Source organism: Cygnus atratus, chromosome 16 (assembly GCF_013377495.2).
Source record: "Cygnus atratus isolate AKBS03 ecotype Queensland, Australia chromosome 16, CAtr_DNAZoo_HiC_assembly, whole genome shotgun sequence".
Taxonomy (NCBI): Eukaryota; Metazoa; Chordata; class Aves; order Anseriformes; family Anatidae; genus Cygnus; species Cygnus atratus.
This window is the reverse complement of record NC_066377.1, coordinates 8,075,203-8,095,084: the sequence shown is the minus strand read 5'-3', so window position 1 is coordinate 8,095,084 and position 19,882 is coordinate 8,075,203. Positions and strand designations below refer to the sequence as shown.

General features: G+C 42.4%; 1 protein-coding gene across 6 annotated transcripts in view; it reads right to left on the bottom strand.

The window, feature by feature from the left end:
• Positions 1-400: 400 nt before the first annotated feature.
• Positions 401-19,882, bottom strand: part of NFATC2 (nuclear factor of activated T cells 2) — a 99,040-nt gene continuing 79,558 nt past the window's right edge. For 5 of the 6 annotated variants that reach the window (XM_035548009.1, XM_035548010.2, XM_035548012.2 and 2 more), the window contains exon 10: positions 401-6,507. In XM_035548009.1, the coding sequence (XP_035403902.1) occupies positions 6,452-6,507 (56 nt within the window). In that variant the 3' untranslated portion in view covers positions 401-6,451. Of the gene's footprint in view, positions 6,508-11,000; positions 11,089-19,882 lie in introns of all 6 variants that reach the window. The other variant, XM_035548011.2, reaches the window with a different exon arrangement.

Sequence of the window (19,882 nt, the reverse complement as noted above, 5' to 3'; positions counted from 1 at the left end):
GTTGAACAAAAATTTAACAGAGCACATCCCCAGTCTCTAAAAAACTTAGACGACTATGGAAGGACACTTACTCAGACAAATTAATGCTATAGCAAGGCAAAACCCCTGTGGAGTACCTGCTGATGTGGATTGTCTCATGCTTTTTACTGGGGTGGGGGAATAGCAAATGAAGAAGTTCATTAAGTTAACGGTCTATGAATCAATCTCATCTACAGAAGCTGAATGGGATCTTAATTCACGGGGATACTGGGCATCACATTTACAAAGAAGGACTCCATACTCTGAAATCCTAAGGCACGCCATTGTGTTAAGAAGGCTGGTGAAGACAAGAAGACTGGGTGACTTGGCATTAGTTTATAAAGGAAGATAAAGGTATTTAAGAATAAACCAAACACTCATGCAGCAGATGATATCCTCTCATTTATTGCTAAACTACCATAGTACAGGCAATATATAAAAAATATTTTACAGATGATAGCAAAAAAATTATTACATTGGAGGTTAACAATGTTGTCATAGGAATGTGAATTATATAAACCCTTTTTCAGTTCTTAAAATTAGTCTTTCAAACAAACAGTTTAATTAAAAAGACATCTGTTAGAATAATTTGAGAGATGCGTATCTGTTAACTTCGGGTTTTTCCTTGACATATGGGCAGGGCTTCAACAAGGACACTTGGACTTCTTGAGGTGGGGGGAACAATTCATAATTACACGCACACACACACACACACACACACACGGGTCCCAGTTAGGCCACCACTATTAAGACTCTGCAGTACCTTGACTATGTTCCCAGGTCTCACCGCACTCCTGTAGTAAGGCACTGAACCAGCACCGGTAAAATGATGGCAGTTTAATCCTTAGAGCTCTGCAAGAATAACTGGTTATTCTACCATCACGTATCTGGGTACGTGTGACATAATACAAACACAGGGATCATTATCCATTTTTGTGACTCAGTCATTCCAGAACTTTCTACCCAATTTCCCTATTTTAAGAGAGTTATTGAAAAGAAACTTAAAATATTAACTTCTCCCCAGATAACCACTCACTCACAGCCTATTATGAAGTATTAGATTATATGATGTACCAGCATCTTCATTTCAAATTTTTATTGTAGCGTGGGTCAGGTCCCCATTTTTTAAATTATTTCATTATTTTTTATCTACATGAGGAACAATGAAAATGGTTAAACAAATCTTAAACAGACCATAATGGTTTAGACACTGATTGGCAGAAATTACTACCGGCTATCACCTGCTGCAGTTATAAAGTAGCAGACATTAAAGACCGATGCCAACATTCAAAATGTGGGTTATTCATTCTGAACTGAGATGAATAAAGAACTATAATTTCCCATGTTTGGTGGCAGATAGCTGCCTTACATTTACATGTACGAAATCATTGCAATGTAAACGACAAGGAAAACAAACAGTTGATTTCTAGAGAATTTGCAGTTCACCCGTTCTTCACCTGACGTAGGCACCTCTTCCTATTGCATAGGAGTATGTAATATAAATAACAAACACTTGGAATTGCAGGTAAACTGGAACTTCAGGTGATTTTATGTGGTGCAAGATTTATGAAGATGTGAATCGACTTAAGATTTGAAATTAAGATACTCATTTTCTTGAATCCCAGATGGCAGATAATTGTTCTCTATTAAGAAGCAATTTGGAAAGAATCGTAGGGAAAAAAGTCAGATTGAAATATTTAGAAACATACTTCCAAAGTGTTTAAAGCTGGCTTTGAAGTCTTTGGAAAATGTATCAAATGCATTTTTTTAGGACAATAACAATTCAACAGCAATTGCATAGAAAATTAATACACTCAGAAAAATGAAAATTGATCCTTTATAAATACTATTCTTAATCCAAAAGGTGTTGCATATTTGGTCAGACAAAAAGCATAGACTTTTTTTGTAAAGATATGGATTACAAAATATACTTTAAAAACATGCTAGCTAATTTGAGAACTGTTTTAGATATGTTATCAAGCAGCAGCATTTTATACAATAGAGAATAACATAGTGCTGGTTTTGGAAATATTCTACATTCAGAAAATGCTGTATTCCTACCAGAAGAATGGAGTGATACATATTTACATGGATACAAATAAAGCAAGTGCAAAAACCATGGCTCTTCTACATTCTTTCTACCAATAAAAACACATACATTAGACACTTTCAATCCATTGCTGTTCAGATCTTACATTTTGCTCATTCTCATGGAGAAAAACAAAAACAGGACTTCATATTTCATTGCAAGTATCTTCACAAGCAATTACTCTTCTGGCAAACCGTTCTTCCAACACCCATAACTGACAAAAAAAAAATAAAAAATCTTCCTGATATCTGTCCACTCCCATTCCACTCTTAGACTGTTTACATATCATGAATGATGATTTTATTCTACGTATTCATATATTTGATGCAGACGTTTATAGAAGCTCATCCTGTATTTGCAGCCAAAGCTTTGATGGAAAAATGGAAGTTAAAAAAAAATGCACACACACGCACAAAAAAAAAAAAAAAAGAGATGAACTTTGAGTTCCAATGAGCCCCATGCACTTCACATGGTATAACTTTGATGGAAAATGCATTAGAGTTGTTCACCCTGTAGACAATATATTTGGAGGCCTTTGGTACAATGGCAGGAAGGCACTGTGGTGAAACATTCAGATAACTGAGGAAAGACAGAGTTTCCTCATGTGCAAATATGGCTATCTTCCAGATAAAGTGAGAACAAATTACTCATAAAATGGTATTAACTCTTCCAAGGTTAAGCTAATGCTTCTACAGAAAGAGAGCAAGGTGTATTATGCAACAAAATATTAATACTGGAAAAACACTGCTCAGCAAGAACAGGAAATAATTTAGTACTGTATATTTTGAAGTTCTTCAGCCTAGCTATATAATTTTAACATAGCAGTTTTCTTTTTAAAAAAAGAGACAACAATGCATAACGCTATGTCTGAGGATACTCCTTTTCTTCAGAAATAAATATAAAGCTGATTAAAGCTGTATTATTTAACTAATGGTGGCACGTAAGAGCAGATAGAGTAGCACAGCCTGACCTCATGTAGCTGTAAATAAAACCACTAAAATGTAGTCTATATTATATACATCTTATGAACACTTGATCCACTAGCTGGCTCCATGTGCCTGCATAGGTCTGCCTGACTGGAGCCAATTTGTGTAGGATTGTGATCGAAGTTTGTAATGCTGTGTGTGTTCATACAGAAGCATATAAGTGTGTGTATATATATATTATAACCATATATACTTATATGGTTATATTATATAATTATGCATGTATATGCACGTACACAAACACACATCCAGATTAGTATCTATGCCTTAAAAATGAGGAAGAAATACTGCTAGTGCAAGCACGAGTAAAGCACTTGTAGCATATATATTTAAAAAAAAAATAAATTCCTCTCTCTCTCTCTACAGCAAACTGCCTGAAAGAACACATACAAGCAGTGTATATCTTATCTTTCAGTTGTAGATCTCATGTTTAATGGTGCATCCTGCACAGTAGCTTCAGTGGAGCACTGCAGGGGCTCAGGGCGTCTGCCTGCATGCATCCCTTTCAAAGCTTAAAAGCTTTTGCTATGGGTCCGTACTTTTCTTGTCTGCTTTACACATTTATGCTTCATAGAAAAAAGGGGAGAAGGATGCTTAAATGATCACCAGGGGACAGAGGCAAAAATTTAAAATTAAAGTCAGTCCAGATCCTGAACACACATACTACAGTTGCATGTTGCGGGAGGAAAGTTGCTAGTGGATTTGGTGTGCAGCTATCTGACTTAAAGAGCAGATGTTCATCTGTATAAAGAGGATTATTGACAGTCAGTTACTATTGGCAATCACCAAATAAGCAGTAATATGTTCAGACCACATCTATGTGTCTAGAGATTTGCAAAGAAGTTCACATTCTTTGATATTTTATTTGAAATCCAGCAAGAGAAATGTTTCTGTCACTTATTTGGGGATTTATTTATTTATTGTGAATGGGTTTGTTTTGTTTTGTTTTTTAAATTTCTCCTATACCTTAATCTTGCAGGTTGGATTGGGGAAAACTAGATGGTCGTTTTTGGCAGTGAACCCTGTGAAACTGTTCTTTTGCTCAGCCGCACTAAAGAATTTCTGACAGGCAACTTTTGTCCTTAGGAATTTTTCAAAATTGTCCAAAATGTCAAACTGCATTAAAAATCCATAATATATGGCAGATTCTGGCAATATGGCAGTTTAAAAACAATTCAAAATAGCTTATTTGAGGCATGTGAGCCAGCTGAAATGCTATACAGTATAAGTGCTGTTTAACAATCACTAACTCCCCCATACAGAGGCCATTTCAGCTAGTCCAAGCCTCAGTTTTGTTCCTGCAAAAGTCAGTAGAAAAAAGGCCATTGACTTCTGCAGTGACAGGCTGAGGCTCGGCTCCGCTGGCAGCTGTACTTCCCGGTGCAGCACTTGGTGCTCACATGAGCACCAGCATGTGTCATCCTCAACCAGAGACCTGCAGGGACCTCTCCTTGGTGTTGCTGAAATGGGAGCCAGGGGACTTGTTCTGCGACAAAAGATTTCAGTCTCACCAAGCAGGTAACGCCTGCTTCAAGGGGGAAAAGAAGCAAACTTCTCAAACCGTGATATTAATGTGAGTTTGGGATTTGCAATGAAGAATGGCTCTGCTCTGGTTATGGATCTAGGCTTAGTTGAAACCAGAGCTTAGAGCTGCTCTTGTGAAATTCAGCTTTCAGGTTAAGATTGTAGCTGAGGCTAGGGTCGGATGTTCTGGAAAGTCTCATGCTTCTGTCCCTCACTTCCATCTCTCTCCTTGCAGAGTTTGAGTGTCACCTTTAAGTGGCAGAAATTTTTTTTTCTCAATACTCCTGAAAAGATTTCTGTTGAACTGAGTCTGTAGGGTTTGTGCGAGTAGGCAGCTGCTCTGCTGGTCTTCTGTACTCATATAACCTAATTCCTACTGTGAGCATGTGGGCACATTGGTAATCAGCAAAGTCTGCTGTGAAACAACTGAGAACAGGGTAGTTTCACCGTGTTTTCTAGAACAGAGCTCAGGCTCTGCACTCATAACAAATACCAGCTTTCCTCTTATACAAAACCACTAAAGATTACTATGTACTGCCTACAATATTATGGTGACTTTTTACTGCAGATTTTTTATTGACTCTGGATACCTTTTTATAACAGTGGGGTACCAAAGACACACCGAAATGTTATAAACTTGCTAGCTGTACAACTGCAAGTGGCAGAAGTTCTCTCTTATTGTGATAAGCATGTGTCACTACATTATATTCAGACACATGAAGCAAAACATAACAAACATACTAACTTGTGTGGAAATTTAACCTTTCCAGAAGTTGCTGGTAGCTTTTCAAAGCTAAAGAGACAAGGTGTATATAAGGAAGTGTATACTTTTTCTGGAACATATGGCTTCTGTAAAATGCAAATATTTTTGCAGCTTTGCGGCTTTGTGTGGTTAAACATTACAGCTGCTGAGACAAGGTACCAGCCAACAGCAGGTTCTGTGTGAAAAGAAACAGCAACAATTTGTAAGGGAGAAAATATCTAAGATGTGTTGATACACAGCCTAAATATTAATGAGAGTAAATCATAAAAATCTTTGGGTTTACTGTAACTCCTATATATTAATTTCTGTTTTATGTGAGTTTATTTTACCTTGGGACGGGTGTTACAACTAATGAATTGCTCTTTTCACTGGTTCTCTGCAAGCATCCTTCTCTGTCAAATTCCTATCCAGTCAGACAAGAAAAAAATGGAGAAGACTCCTGGATTCAGCTGATAGCTACTGTTTGAAATACTGATCACAGTGCTCAGGGTCAGAAAATACAGCTTTTGCTCCCAGGTTGGATAAAGGCCGAGTAAGCTTGGGCTGCCTCAGTTTCCTACAACAAAAAATTTTTTCAGAAGGGCTTTGTGACCTGGAGGGCAAATTGTTGTTAGTGAACTGCAAAATGTTGCTATTCTGTTATGGAGTATGTTACTCTTTCTTCCCTCATTTCCCACCCCACCCAAATAAGCACTAATATATAATCTCCCTTGCTTTGTGTGGCGTTCAGGAGTGACATCTTACTTCTCCCTTATTAGTCAGATAGATTGATTGATACATAGCTAGATATTTTGCAGCAGGCTTGAAGAGTTTCCTCAGACAGATGCTCCGTTACATGAGAACAATACGATCTTTGGACAAAAGGAAGGGTGTCCTTTTCGGTGTTTACAGAGAGAGGTGGCGAGTTGCTTAGTCAAGGCTGTCAGCTTGATGCCAATACATTGTTCCTTGCATTGAATTGCTGCCTTGAGATGAACAGTTAAGGAAGCAGGAGGTTGCAGGGGCACTGGAAGGATCTAAGAGGTCAGTTATGGAAGGATTCGGTAAAAGTTGTCTCACAAATCTCTTCTTCTATGTCTGATTTCTGGCAGGGAGTCCAGAAAATTCCTTCCTGATAATTTCATTAACTGTGAAGTAAAAGAAAGAGGAAGAAATGTTAGAGCACTTTCAAAGTCATGAGAAGTAAAAGCAATCCTTGGGCAGTTTGCTGTTAAGCTGAAAACGTCCCCTCTCTATTGATAACGTAATTCTTTTGATTTAAATGTTAAAATTTTAGCCTAATAATGCAGGCTACATGTTTTTGGTAAGCAAGGGGGAAGGAGAGGAGAGAGAGGGTTTACACAGTGTTTGCCATGCTTCAAGTACCATGAAAACACAACTGACAACTTGTACCATGTGTCCAATACATGCTACGTCCCCTATGTAACACAACTCCTTCACAGACATTTCCTTTACCCGCATAAAATAAATAAATAAAAATCTCTAAGTGTCTGAGCATTTTAACATTTTTCACTAGGATGAAATGAGAGTATTCTGAAAAGAGAAGGGCCAGATTTGGACGAAATATAGTGGATAGTGCTGAAAACACTGAGACTGCAATTCAGGTGCAAAAAAGCATTGGCTTTTTTGTGTTCATTTTCTTTTGAAAAATCTCACTGTAGACTTTATTTGATCTACATTTTCATTCTAGTTTGTTTGTAGATTGTAGCATAAGCAAACTTCCATACAATGCTATAAGAGTCTGGGGACAGGCTTGGAAATAAAGCTCAAGAGAAGACACTGAATCACTTCAGTCTCTGTTTAAAAAGAACTGAACAGTATTACATTTTGTACACAACAGCTGTCCTCTCCTGTACACCTTTCACATGCTTGCCTAAAGTACCCTTTGGTACCTCCTGGCACAACTTTTCTTTCTAGGCAGTGATTTTGTTACGAGAGAGACCTAACACATGAGTGTGTTGGTGCAAAACTCCAGAACTGCCTGTCTGGGGGCTCCATTTCCATGTAGCTCCTTGGCACTGTATTCACAGGGGCAGGGGGGGATTGCCAACTTTGGAAACTGCTTATTTACTCTAAGAAATTTGCCTTAAAAACAAAGACCAAATTTTCTAAGGTTTCAGATCCCGAATCTAAATGATTTCACCCCATTGATATTTCAGGGCTAAGACAAGGACTATGTCAAAGCTGAGCAGATCCTCACCCAAGCCTGATTAACTGTCAGGTATGAAGCTGTAAGACTCCACAACACTTAAGCTTGTTTCTAACAAATGATTACGAAAAATAGTAATTATCATAGTATTTCACCAACAAGTAAATATGGTGCCCAATCTTGTATTGTCTCTGGGAGAACACATGCATTAATTTATAACAGTAAGACTAATACTAGTACTAGCAGTGAGATAAAAGAAGCGGGCACCCACTCTCACGGGGTCATTTCCTTTCTAACAACAATGGAATTTATCTCAGAAAAAAATAAAATCTATGGTTTATGCGAAGCTCAACACTGTTGCTATACAGCTATCTGGTGTGGCTGGATGTACTTCTCAAGGACTGCACATCTGCACAGAGCAGTGTAGGTGCTGGGTGGGAGGAGCAGGGCAGCAGTCCTCTGAGTTTCCAGGTGCCCCATGCCCTGTGCTGATGGAGGATGAGGAGGGGGCTGAAGGCTCTGCAGGGTCTCACTGGAGAAGCCCACCCATGGGCTGGGGAGCACAGCAGTGCGGTGAGCTGCCCTGGTCTCTGCCGTGTGCTCTGACACAAGGCTCATTCCATCCCTCCGGGCTCAAAAATCCCCCTGTGAGCAGCCTGGATTTCAGCTCTTCTTTCTCATTCCAGCCAGGAATGCCTGGTTTCAATCAGATTGGTGCCTGCTGAGGAGCACATGGACCAAAAATAGGTGTCTGACAGCCTGGCCTCTCCTGCTGCCCAGCTTTCTGCTGCCACTGTCACCTGGTGGCCTCTGCCCTCAGCCTTTTGGGTGAATCCATGCCCATGAAGCACATCGCGGTGGGGGATTTGGTTATTGCTCCTCTGCAGTGCAAGCAAGCAACCAGAGGGAGGTGAGGTTGGTCTACTTTCAGGCCAAGCCCTCCTGCAGCTCAGTCAGAAGAGCTTCCTGTTTGCTCTACCCAGGAAATGAGAGGAGCAGGTCTTCAATGGAAATTTTTCAGTCTCAGCTAAAAATAGCAGTGAGGTAAAAGAAGTGGGCACCCACTCTCACAGGGTCATTTCCTTTCTAAAAACAAGTGGGCTGAGGCTGCAGGCCGATTTATTTATTGACAGGTTTGTTTGAGCTGCCAGCACACCAAAAATGCTGTGTACGAGTTTCCTTTCATACAATGCAGCTACCACTTACGGAAACATCAGAGCCAAGTCATCTTGGTCTAAGATGGGTTAAATATTAGGTGAACGAGCAGGTAATTAATGGCGTTTGCTAACCCCATAGCCTTCTGAGGGGTCCCTTTCTGGTGCATTTCTCAGGCTGAGCTTCAGGCGAAGCGAAAGCTGTCGAGCAGCAATAGCAAACCGCGAGCGCTGAGCCCAGCCAGCGCAGTCCCACTCGCGGCTCCAGGCAGGTGGGACGATGTGGTGACGGGGCTTACTCAGCCTGCAGCCTTCACTTTCCCTCCTGCATGCTGCCTTGGAGGTCAGCGGTAGGTTTTGTGGGCTGAGGTTGTAGACGGACAGCAATCTGAAGAGAGCTAGAGTTGCAGGGGGATGTGGAACATCCGCCCTGTAGAGGGGCTGCAGGACCACGCTCGAGGACACAGCTGGGCTCTCTCTGTGTGAGCTCTTACAGGTTGCAAATTGGGGTTTTGTTGTATCTGAATGACAAGGTCGCTCCCTGTCATCAGTTGGCCTGAATGTCTTGTACTCACCCTGAATTCCAGCTAAACCCATGTGGTGAGGGGAGTGAGGGGCAATTTAGGCTCGGCTACACTGGAGCTCCAAGGGAAGGATGTGTCAGTCAATGACTGCCCAAGCACAAAAAGCTCTAATCTACACCCAGAGCCCCTAAACCTAATAGCCATGTTACAAGTGGATCCCAAGGCAGGTATCGCTTTCCCAGCTTGGAGTCACTTCCACACAGCCTGGTGACATCACCCATCTTCAGCGCATCTGCTCCAGAGATTTTGGGAGCACTTGGATCCAGACTGAGGTGTAATCTCAGCGACTTGGGTTTCAATAGCAGGGTGAACAAAACCAGCAAACTGAGACATATCTAAACTTCAGAGGAAGCTGAGATCATGCACGGAACTTGCTATTCTGAAGTCCCACCTATCTTTTTTTGGTAACATGGTTAAAATGTCTCTCAAGTATCGGTTCTCATTATTTGCTCATTTCTAGCTGCGAGGAAATAAATAGAGATAACATGATTAATAAATAAAATGTTATTTAAGGTGCCTGGCATGTGGCAGCTCTGGAGCACACTGTTGTTGATCCATTTAATGAGCGAGAACTAATTACATGGGGACATGAGGACATATGCGAAGATTATGAAAGATTAAATCATAAAAAATGTATTGAAATTACAGCTGACGTCAGCCATCCAGACCAAGGAAATGCCTAGTGTGGCCTGAATCTCTTCAGCATATCCTGTTAGATACTGCTGTTGTATGGGTATTGCAACAGCTCTGGTGCTTGGAGATCCCCAAGTCAGCTTGGGAGACTGGCTAAAATCACAGAGGGATGTCTGCGTTATTCTAATCACCCAGCTTTGATGGGTTACAGTCAGTCTCTCAGGCTCCGCTTCTCAAAGACGTTTAAGACTCTAATTCGCATCCTCTCAGATAGAAATCTGGAGTGTATTCGCCTGTGGGATGATAGTGGGTTGTATTAAATACCGAGCTTTGACTAGTAGTCCAGAGACAGAAAACAGTCTCCAGTTTTAGCTGGCAAAGAGTCAGGCTCCTTGTAATTGATTATATACATGCACACACTCATATGCATGCGTGCGCGTGCACACATCCACACACGCATTGGAATAACAACTCTACTAGCGTTATTCCGTGTATGTGTCTGGAATAACACCAGCGGAGTCAACGCTGTCACAGCACTGTATCCGCTGCAGTGTCTGGGGTTTTGGGATCCTCTTAGAGCGAAGGTCCCATCGGAGGAGGCAAAGCCAACCTCCCGTGGGTCGTTCCCTGCACCACGCTGCTGGGCACGGATCCCACACATTCCCCTTTGCTCTGCCAGTGTGGCCAAGAGGCATTTTATGTGTGCAGCCAACACAAGGCTCACGGGGAGGGACTGATGGCATTTCAGGGACCAGGGAGGGAAGTTGAACCCTGAGCTTTTAGCGTGCCATGAAGACGTGACCAGGCAAACTGTGGTCCTAGCGTGGTTCTGGGTGCTGCCTGGGGACAGCAGGATGCTTCGGCCCAGCATGCACAGCCCCGTCTCTCCTTTCCTGCCCACCAAGCCCCAGCTAATGCAGGACAGCTCTGTGGTACACACGTAGGGAAGAAAAAGAATGAAAAAAATTAAAGTAAATTAAATAAGATTTTAAACCCTCTAAGCCAAATAAAAAGGGGCATGACTTTTTAATTGAAAAAATAAATAAATAAAGGTTAAGAGAAACACACAGCTGGAGAAAAGGCAGAAAAATACCAATTACCTTTCTTTTTGATTGCTTGGATCAAAGATCACAGTCATTCTTTTTCATATAATGTTTTGTATCCAGCTAAGGTGTGTATCTATCAGCTCTGAAAAAGATTTGCAAAACCATTTTTGAGAAAAAAAAAGTAACCTTTGGCCTATGTTGCAAGGCCAAATGTTACAGTTTTCAGCTACTCTTTCATTTTGTGCTTTAATTTATTAAAAGGACATTTCAGCATATACAATACATAAGGCAGAACGTAACCACTGACCTTTGTTTGCTCAGATCCAGCACTAGATTTTACTTTTTTTCCCCTCTTTTCTCAACTGATATTATCTAAAAATAAGTATGCAAAAAATTACACTCCTAAATTGATCAGAAAACATACGAGAAATGCTGGTAATTTGATCTGAGACTTCAGAGGCACAGGAGGTCCATGTGTCTGTGAGTCAGGTCAAAGACTAGTCACTGCCTTTTGCAAAACTCAGTTGTATTATCATCTTTGTGGCCCAAATAAAGCATGACACATTTATGCCAGATCAAAAGTCAGTCCCTTCTTTCAAATGAGAGATCTAAGCACAGTGGCTGTGTAAATTACACTTTGCTTGAGTTGTAAGGAACAGGAAAGATATGTGCAAAGAAGTTATGCAAGTTACAGTCTTTCCTTCAAATACAAATGAAGATTTTTTTTTTTCTCACAAAATGGCAATATTTAAGATTCTGAATCTTTTTTTTTTTCTATCTGATCTTTTTAGATTTCTTCTGAATGCATCATGAAAGCATTTGGCACTTCCCACAAAACCATGTGGAAATTAAAAAATTATTCCAATATTAAGGAGGAAAAAGTGCTTCTTAAAAACTAAGCTAGTTTTGAGTACAAGATTCAGAAGTGCCTCTGCTGCTGGATTTCAGGTGACTATATATAGAAGAGAAATATTTTAGTTGGCTCCCTCAGATTGTGCAGCCACGTATCATACACTGGAACCTACCACTCAGTACACAGCCTATTTTATATTCTGCATCCTGGAAAATCAGCCTCTGCACATGCAAGCAGAGCAACTAATTGACTGGTAAATACAAACTTAGGTGTATCAGGCACAAGGAGCCCAAGTCCAACAAACTGTCTTGGGGAAAAATACTGGGGTGGGGGGATGTTTTTATAAATCAACAGCAATGAAAGGCTTTTTCTGGAAAATTGGGACAGATAACTGCCAAGAGGTGCTCAGCTGTAAAGCTTTGCTTTAATTGCATCTCCACCTCCCCAAAGGTTTTTTCTCCTTATTGAAATAATGTCAGGAGAAGCACCCCGGAACTTTTTTGGCCTGTATTGTAATCTATCTCTGTGAACTATAAGCCTCTTTAACGCCATCCAGCTCAACAGCAATCGTGTCATCTCTGTTACTTATGCAAACTCTTGGAAGAAGTTACTGATCTCAAACTAAGTGAGCCCCAAACTGATTCAAGTCCCGTGATGCATTTTTGCTACAATAGTTTCAATAGACTGAAAACCCATCGGCATCTTTCCATGAATTTAACATCATAATATAGATATCTGATGGAAAACAGAATCTAAATAAAATACATATTTTTGGCTAAAGCCTGTCCCAACTGAAATCAATAGCTAAACTCCTTGCGATTCACAGGATCTGTATTTCGCTCACGCCATTTAACTAACCTCCCCTTCTATTTCAGTAAGCTTCCAGAGTGAGGTGTAAAAAAAAAAGATCGCTATCTATGGTACCATCCTACCCAAAATCTTTAACAGGAAGCTGCGTGTTTCTGCAGCAAAAGAGCAGAAAATAAAGATAGCATTGCTATTAAAAAAAAAAAAAAGTGTCCTAAATTCACTGTACATCAAAAGTATCAAGAAGGAAATACTCAAAACACACATCTCTCCATGACGACACCCCAGAACTTTTAAGGATTTTCTAAGCACTTCCACTATTGTCAGCCTGCTTCCAGAAAAGACCAAAAGCCTATTGCTATGAAACATCTGTGTTAAAACTGTGAGGAAAAAGTGTGACCTAGTGGTTAAGGCACAACTGGACAGTGGGACTCGCAGCCTGGAGCTCTGCTATGCCGTCATCTTGCCATGTCGCGCTGGCCAAGTCCAAAGTTTTCCCAAAGGACCAGCTCTATCAAAGGTTTGCTTGAGTCTGAAAAATGCAGACAGACTGTGAAGGTCACACTTGGGGAACTTAAATACTTCACAGAAGTATTTAACAAAAGTCTAACAGAGAAAAAAACAGCCTGGGATGATGATGACCTGGAAGGAAAGGAGCCTGTGTGATGATGACACAGAACGAGCCTGTACGGAGCGTGTGGACATAGTGGAGAGCACTTCATTTTCAAAATACTCCTACAGGGATGCTATAAAGTCCTTAGGTAGCTTGAATCCCAAACTACCAAAAGCATGAGATGCTGAGCTCAGGCACTCTAAGCATCCTTATAGCCACCAAGGTAAGACAGCAAAATAACGCCTCTAAACCCACAATCATCAGTCAGTGTTGGAGCACTCACTATCTCTAAAAATTAGGTCCTAAGTATTTCTACTGGGGTGATCAACATTGAGCCAACATAGGTTACCAGGAGCACACTGAAGACAGTGATCTGGCTTCGTTTTATGGCATCCAAAGCCAGGAGACTACGGAGCATCCCTCACCCCGGGGACGCCATGTCCTGGCAGCCCCTGGGTACCACTGTATGAAGCTGGCTGCTCTCTCCACTGACGGTGTGGGAAGCCGGGGCCTGGCATCCCAGGGCAGCAGGTACCGAGTACCTTCCTTGAGTACCTTCCTTCAGACGGGCATCCCCCTGCTTTTGTTTATCCATGCACAATCCTCAGGCAAAGTTGCTACTCTGCAAACGGCGCCCTCCAGGCACTTTCTTCCCAGTGATACAAAGCAAAGTGAGCAGTTCCAGGGGAAAGAACACAGAGCACTTTGCACGCGTGGAGATAATGTGGAACCCGCGCTGCTTTCCCTGTACTACACGCCATGGGGTCTGTCCCGGTTTGCCATGCTTCACTTCAGCCCGTTACACAAATGGTTACAATCTTGTAAATCAGTAATAAGTTGCACCTGAACCTGTAAGTGATTAGTAAAAAATCATTACACTTCCATGGCCAGAGGACTTTCACACAGTTAATCAGTTAAGAAGAGAACTGGGTGTTAACGGGTTGTTTAATTCCCTGGTAGACCAGTTTATTGAGACCCCCATAACAAGAGGACTGAAATCAGAAGTGCAAACAATGTATGGAAGAATTATATTGCCTACAAACGACATTCTGTCCTGGAGAAACAGGTACCAAATGTTGCACTAAGGTGAGCTGAAGGAAGGAATTCGAGGACTGATCAGGTGCCATCTGTGGTGGCTTCTCCTACTGAACCCAGTTGAATCCTTGTTTCAATCTATTGGAAATCAATGAGTTGAGTTTTCTAGGCACTTTCTCCATGAACCAGGAAACAGAGGTTATGTGGTATCTGCAGGATACACACACACTAGCTTTCTCATCCTGGGTTGTTGACTGGAATGGCAAGAGAAAGAGCAAATTTTGCTCCAGAGTGTGATTTCCTGTTCGCTTGATGAATTTCACTATTTAAACATCATTTTTTTAATCTGAAGATTCTAAGATAGGTGCAAACTCTGTTTACACATCGACTGGAGGAGGAATCTGTGCCAGCTGGCAATGAGAAAAGTGCACCTTCAGGCAAAACACTGTGCACTTTCCCTCCTGCCCTGGGAGCTCTACCACTGCAGGAAGCCTTTGGAGCTCATCTGCAGGGTCACTTTTCACACTGGTATAAAAACCCTTACTGTAGAGTACCCCATCTCGGTCACTGCATGGCTACAATGAGGAGAGGCGCCCCATCGAACTGGGGTGTTTCTGTAAGTACCAGTCTCAGCACCCTTTTTCTGCCTCCTCCTCAGCACTGCACATGCTGAAACCAAATCCGAGTGATGGCAACTGGGGTGGTCCCCAGCACCAGGCCTGGGTTACCTGACACGGGACTGCCTCTGAATGTTAATGGTGACGCTGCCAGGAACCATATGAATAAAAAGGAAAAACTCTTGTATTATTAAATTTGCTGAGAGGACAATAAATATGCTGTTTGTTTACCAGATAAACCCTTTAAGTCTGCTCGGTCACTCTGTGTAAGGCATTCCATAGTGTCTGACAGCTTGGTGAAGTTCTTCCAGGAGTCTAAGTAGCCACTTTGGGAAGCATACCTTGAAAGTGGAAAACTAGATCAGCCTGGGTGTGAGGAGGAACTCCAGGCCACCGTGGATTTGGTTTGTAGTAGCTTTCCATAACAAAGTCTTTTTTTAACTGACTTTCTTTCTGCTCACATATATTTAGATATGACTTTCATTCTGCAATACTCTGGTGCCAGATAGTTTTGGCTGAAACTGTAAGGGGTGGACACGTGTTTGAGTCATGCAGTTGGCTCTCTCTAGTTGATAGTTAGTAAGTTACTGAGAAAAAATGAAGTTTGTATTTAGTTTTAGTTAACATGCAATGAGACCAAGTGAAATATTCCAAGCAGAAGATGCACATCATAAATACATATACAAAAACTTATACCAGAACGGGATGGAGTTCATTTTCTTAAGCCACATTAGTTGGCTAAACAAATACAGAAATTCTGCACTGATGGACTGAAGCTTGAAAAATACAAGGCAGGAGGCTCCGCTTTCTCACTCCTAACTCTTGATCTAACTCTGTGGCTGCTGCTGCAAAGCACTGCGGGGGGAACTGTGCTCGCATCTATTTCTGTGAGCGGGCCTTGGACCTTGTGAATTTGCTACAAAACTGCTGAGATAAGCAGCGCCATTTGGTATTAGTATCTATTTCTTTTAGATTAAAAACAGCAAAACCAAAGGAGGTTGGTGATGATTTTTTTCTACAGTAGCTTGCACCTCGTGGTCTGAACACTAATGAAATTTGTAGCAGATACCGCAATGCCTCTAAAATAGTACCTGCCGGCAGGAAAAGCACACAGGAGACAGCACTGTTTATTCACATGGCACTTTGCAGTTTTATCGTTCTCCTAGACTTAACCTATTTACTGAGAGGTGATATGAGTCATTCAGCAAAGTGTTTGAAAAACAGACAGAGAAAAAAGAATGGACGGGAGAAAGCTATGTTTTACAGGAAATAATTGGGGGGTAGGAACCGAAGAATAGTTACAGCATGTTCAGGATTAGTTGAAAGTAACGAGAATAGGCAATGCTGCTGCTTTTTATATTTCTGTCACAAAGGAACTACCAGAACAAATATTTAATTGAGGGGAAACAAACCATTTAACAAATATTTAATTGAGGAGAAACAAACCATACTACCCTTCCCTTAAGGCAGTTTTGCAGGGGATGAACAGTCAATAATGTAATCTATTTTCCTCCCTTGAGCACTTGTGCTTATGTCTATTAATCCAGACAACTATTTACTGGCTCTAATTCTCTGGCATCTTATCTTCTGCAGCGTCTTAACTTTGTAAGAGTCCCTGCTGAAGGGCTTGTGGATTCTTGCAGAATCTGGTCCTCTCCAGCAAACCAGGTTTCCTTCTGAACGTGTCTGAACTGAGTTTTGAAGCTGGTTCTCAGGAGAAAACAGCCAGCAGAAAGCCATTGTCCAAGGGAACAGGAGAGATGCGCAAATGGCCTATGAACAACTGCGAGATAGACCAAGCCTTCCTATGCAACAGGCATGCAAATGACCTTCTGCTTGCAATTACTCTGCTTTCACAAACAACTTCGCAACAGCGAGCACGAAGAAGGCATATGTTTCTGATGTGCCTTATTTTAAAGAGGATTTGGGGCAGTAGGCATACTGTTCTTAGTGCAAAACACTGAGCATGGGGACATATGAAATCACTTTTGCATAGATTACTTTTCTATCACAATTCCACATCCTTCAGCAAATGCATGCTTGGGAGCAGGTTCTTCCCCTCTGCATTAGGCACTGAGTGGTGAGTGCTGTTTTCAGAGCACTGCTGTCAGGAAAGTGATCACTGCACTGCAGGTGATGGAAAGGGACAGGGTAGGGAGGTCTGCAGGTCTGGGTAATGGGAGCCCATGACAACAGAGCAAGTAACTTTGGGGCTACAGTTACACGCCCCAAGTTCACTGGAAAGAAGCCAGACCATTAAGTATTTAAGTGGTTACTGACAGAGTGTTACAATTCACATAAAACAATGTCAAGGAGGTGCCACATACAACATGCTGCCTGTCGGCCCACATCCATCTGTTAGCTTTTATTTTGCTCTTTGACTGTAAGCCCTTTGAGGCAGCAACTGTTTGTTGTTGTGTTGGTTTTTTATCTTAGGAGTCAATACAGCATCTGTCACAATGGAGAGCTCATCCATGAGGGGTTTTCTACCATACCAAAATACAATGATAAAAATAATACTATGGAGCGTACGGACAGAATAGAGACTGTGATGAAGTGAGAGGGAGAACTAATTATAAGAGACACCTGTAACTCCAAACAGAGTGCAAAGAGTACGGGGAGCAGACACTGTAGCTCACTTTGCATCTCACCTCAAGAAGGCCGGGAAGCTCTGACAGTAAATGGCCTGAGAACATAAGAAAAATGCATGTGCATCATCTGTAGACTTAAAACTTTCAGTTTGAGTCAATGACACAAACAATAAAACTTTTGTTCTCAATATGAAAAGAAAAGAGAAGGGGGGATATAAATTACCAGAAACAGAGCTGAGCTCCTCCATGTCCAATAGCTGCTGAGGTGACTATCTTTAGCTGAAGAGCAGCCAGAGCTATGGAGGCTGGGCAATTTCCAACTTCACCACAATAGCAATAACCTACATTTGTTCAGACATTAGTCCTCAATTATTTGCAGACCTCCCATCCCAATTCTAGATCAAGACATAGGAACAACCACCCAAAGAGACTGCCCCAGGGAATCCTTCCCCGGATGTAATGAGCCGTCCTGAATTTTCCAACTGTGAGGTCTCCGAGCTGTGTGGATCCCCGTGCGACCCAGGCAGGATGCGAGGCGCTCTGCTCAGCGCTGCGTCTCAGGGGCACGCTGTAAGTACCTAGCAAGACTGTCCTAATCCGTCCCAAGTTCTCATCAGCTGTATGACAACGTTCTCCTTTATGCACGAGTTTGCACAGCCAGCTCACGAGCCCCGCGTCTGTAGCTCATATTGAACCTATTAGTTTGCATTTAACCATCCATTGCTACATTTCCTGGGTGAATTCCAACCAAATGGCGAAGGCTTTGGAACCACATGGTGATAAAACACCCTCTTGCCTAAAATAAAGATAAAACTTTCTTACGTGTGATATGATCTCATCTGACTACAGAACACTTTCAAAAGCAATTGGCAGGCCATTCCTTCGGCAAGGAACGTGGACTGAACGGGAACGCTGCTCGTCCTGCAGTTGGGGAACCAGCCACAGACAGCTGGAAGACACAGCAGTAGCAAATTTGAAGGCCAAGCTCACAATAACTCTTTCTGAGTGGTCTCAGAAGGAGAGCAATTGCCAACACGGATGAAATGCCCTGGCTAACACACACAGCATAACAGAATAATATGAAGCCACTGGTATCTTCCTCAAGGCCAGATTTTTAAAGCTATCTGGGTAGCTAACTGTCAGCTAAATCACTGTGGATGAGACAACTACCCACTCTAAAAATAATCAATTATACAAAGACACGAGCATGCATCGCCTCTCAGAATCTGGCCCAACCTCTACCACCATGACAGAGAAGATGGAACAAATGTTGGTGAACAACAGAGAAATCCTACAAGAGGAACTGAGGGTTGTCTTTTAGGATGCCGAGGAGAGATGGGAAGGTTTTTGTAGCAGCAAGGGCTGAATCAATGCTGCCTCCTTGCACGCTCCTTGCAGCATCACCACGAGGAAGGCTCACAGTGCAGCACCACCACAGACCGCCACTGCACAGTGCTGCCATAACCTGAGTGCAGCAGCAGGAAAACAGGCAGGTGCCCAGTAAAGGGAAGGGAAGTTTTCAGGTATGAAAAAACGCCCCCTCAAGAGACCTAAAAATGAAAGTAATTACTGGTGGGAAAAGATAAACTGTCCAAGAAGCTGGGTCTTTCCCTTTTGCAGCCAAGAAGATAAAACACGTTCCTGGTTTTAGTGGGTGGCGAAGCCACAACGATTTCAGAGCAGGCTCACACTGCCGTGGGTGCCGGGAGAGGGTGAAAGGAGCCTCGCAGAGCTGAAAACTCCCCACGCCGTGCTGCGGGTGCCCGGTCAACTGCGGGGGGCTCCGCTGAGCAGCAAGCATTTCGTCCACAGCCAAGCCAGCAGCCGGCATCCCTGTGGGGCCGTCAGCATGCGGGGTGATGCCCTGCAGGTCACGAAGGGAGCTTTCCTCCTGGGGCTGCCCCAGGCACGGCTGGAAGCAACACTGAGAATAACGGCACAGTTTATACTGGGGCTGTAAATCGCTGCTGCAAATAGTGACAGCCAGCTGAGTCTCCAGAGAGGGTTTGGTCACTGCTGACCCTGGCTGAGATCTGAAGGGTGACCTAGATACAGAGGGCTGCAGCCTCTCACCTGCAAAGACGGGCAATTTTTATGGTTCAAGAGGCTGGCCATCTCCAGTAGGCACTCCCCGCTTCTCTCCCAGATGGGGTGTCCCAGAAACGTCCCCTGGTTGCAGTTCTTGTTTGCCTGCCTGGACAAGGCACTCAACTGCATGGGGGCAGCATCAGAAGGGGAAAAGAGCAACACGAGAGTGGTTTGTTTGGTTTGTTCTTTTTTTTTTTTTTTCATTCCGAAATGTCATCTGCATCCAGCTGTTAGTATTTTGGAAATCTGCTCGGTTTTGTTTTCCTCGTGTGGTTCAGCATGGCTGATGCTCCAGCTGCAAAACCTCAGCTGCCAGTGAGCCTGCTTAAAGC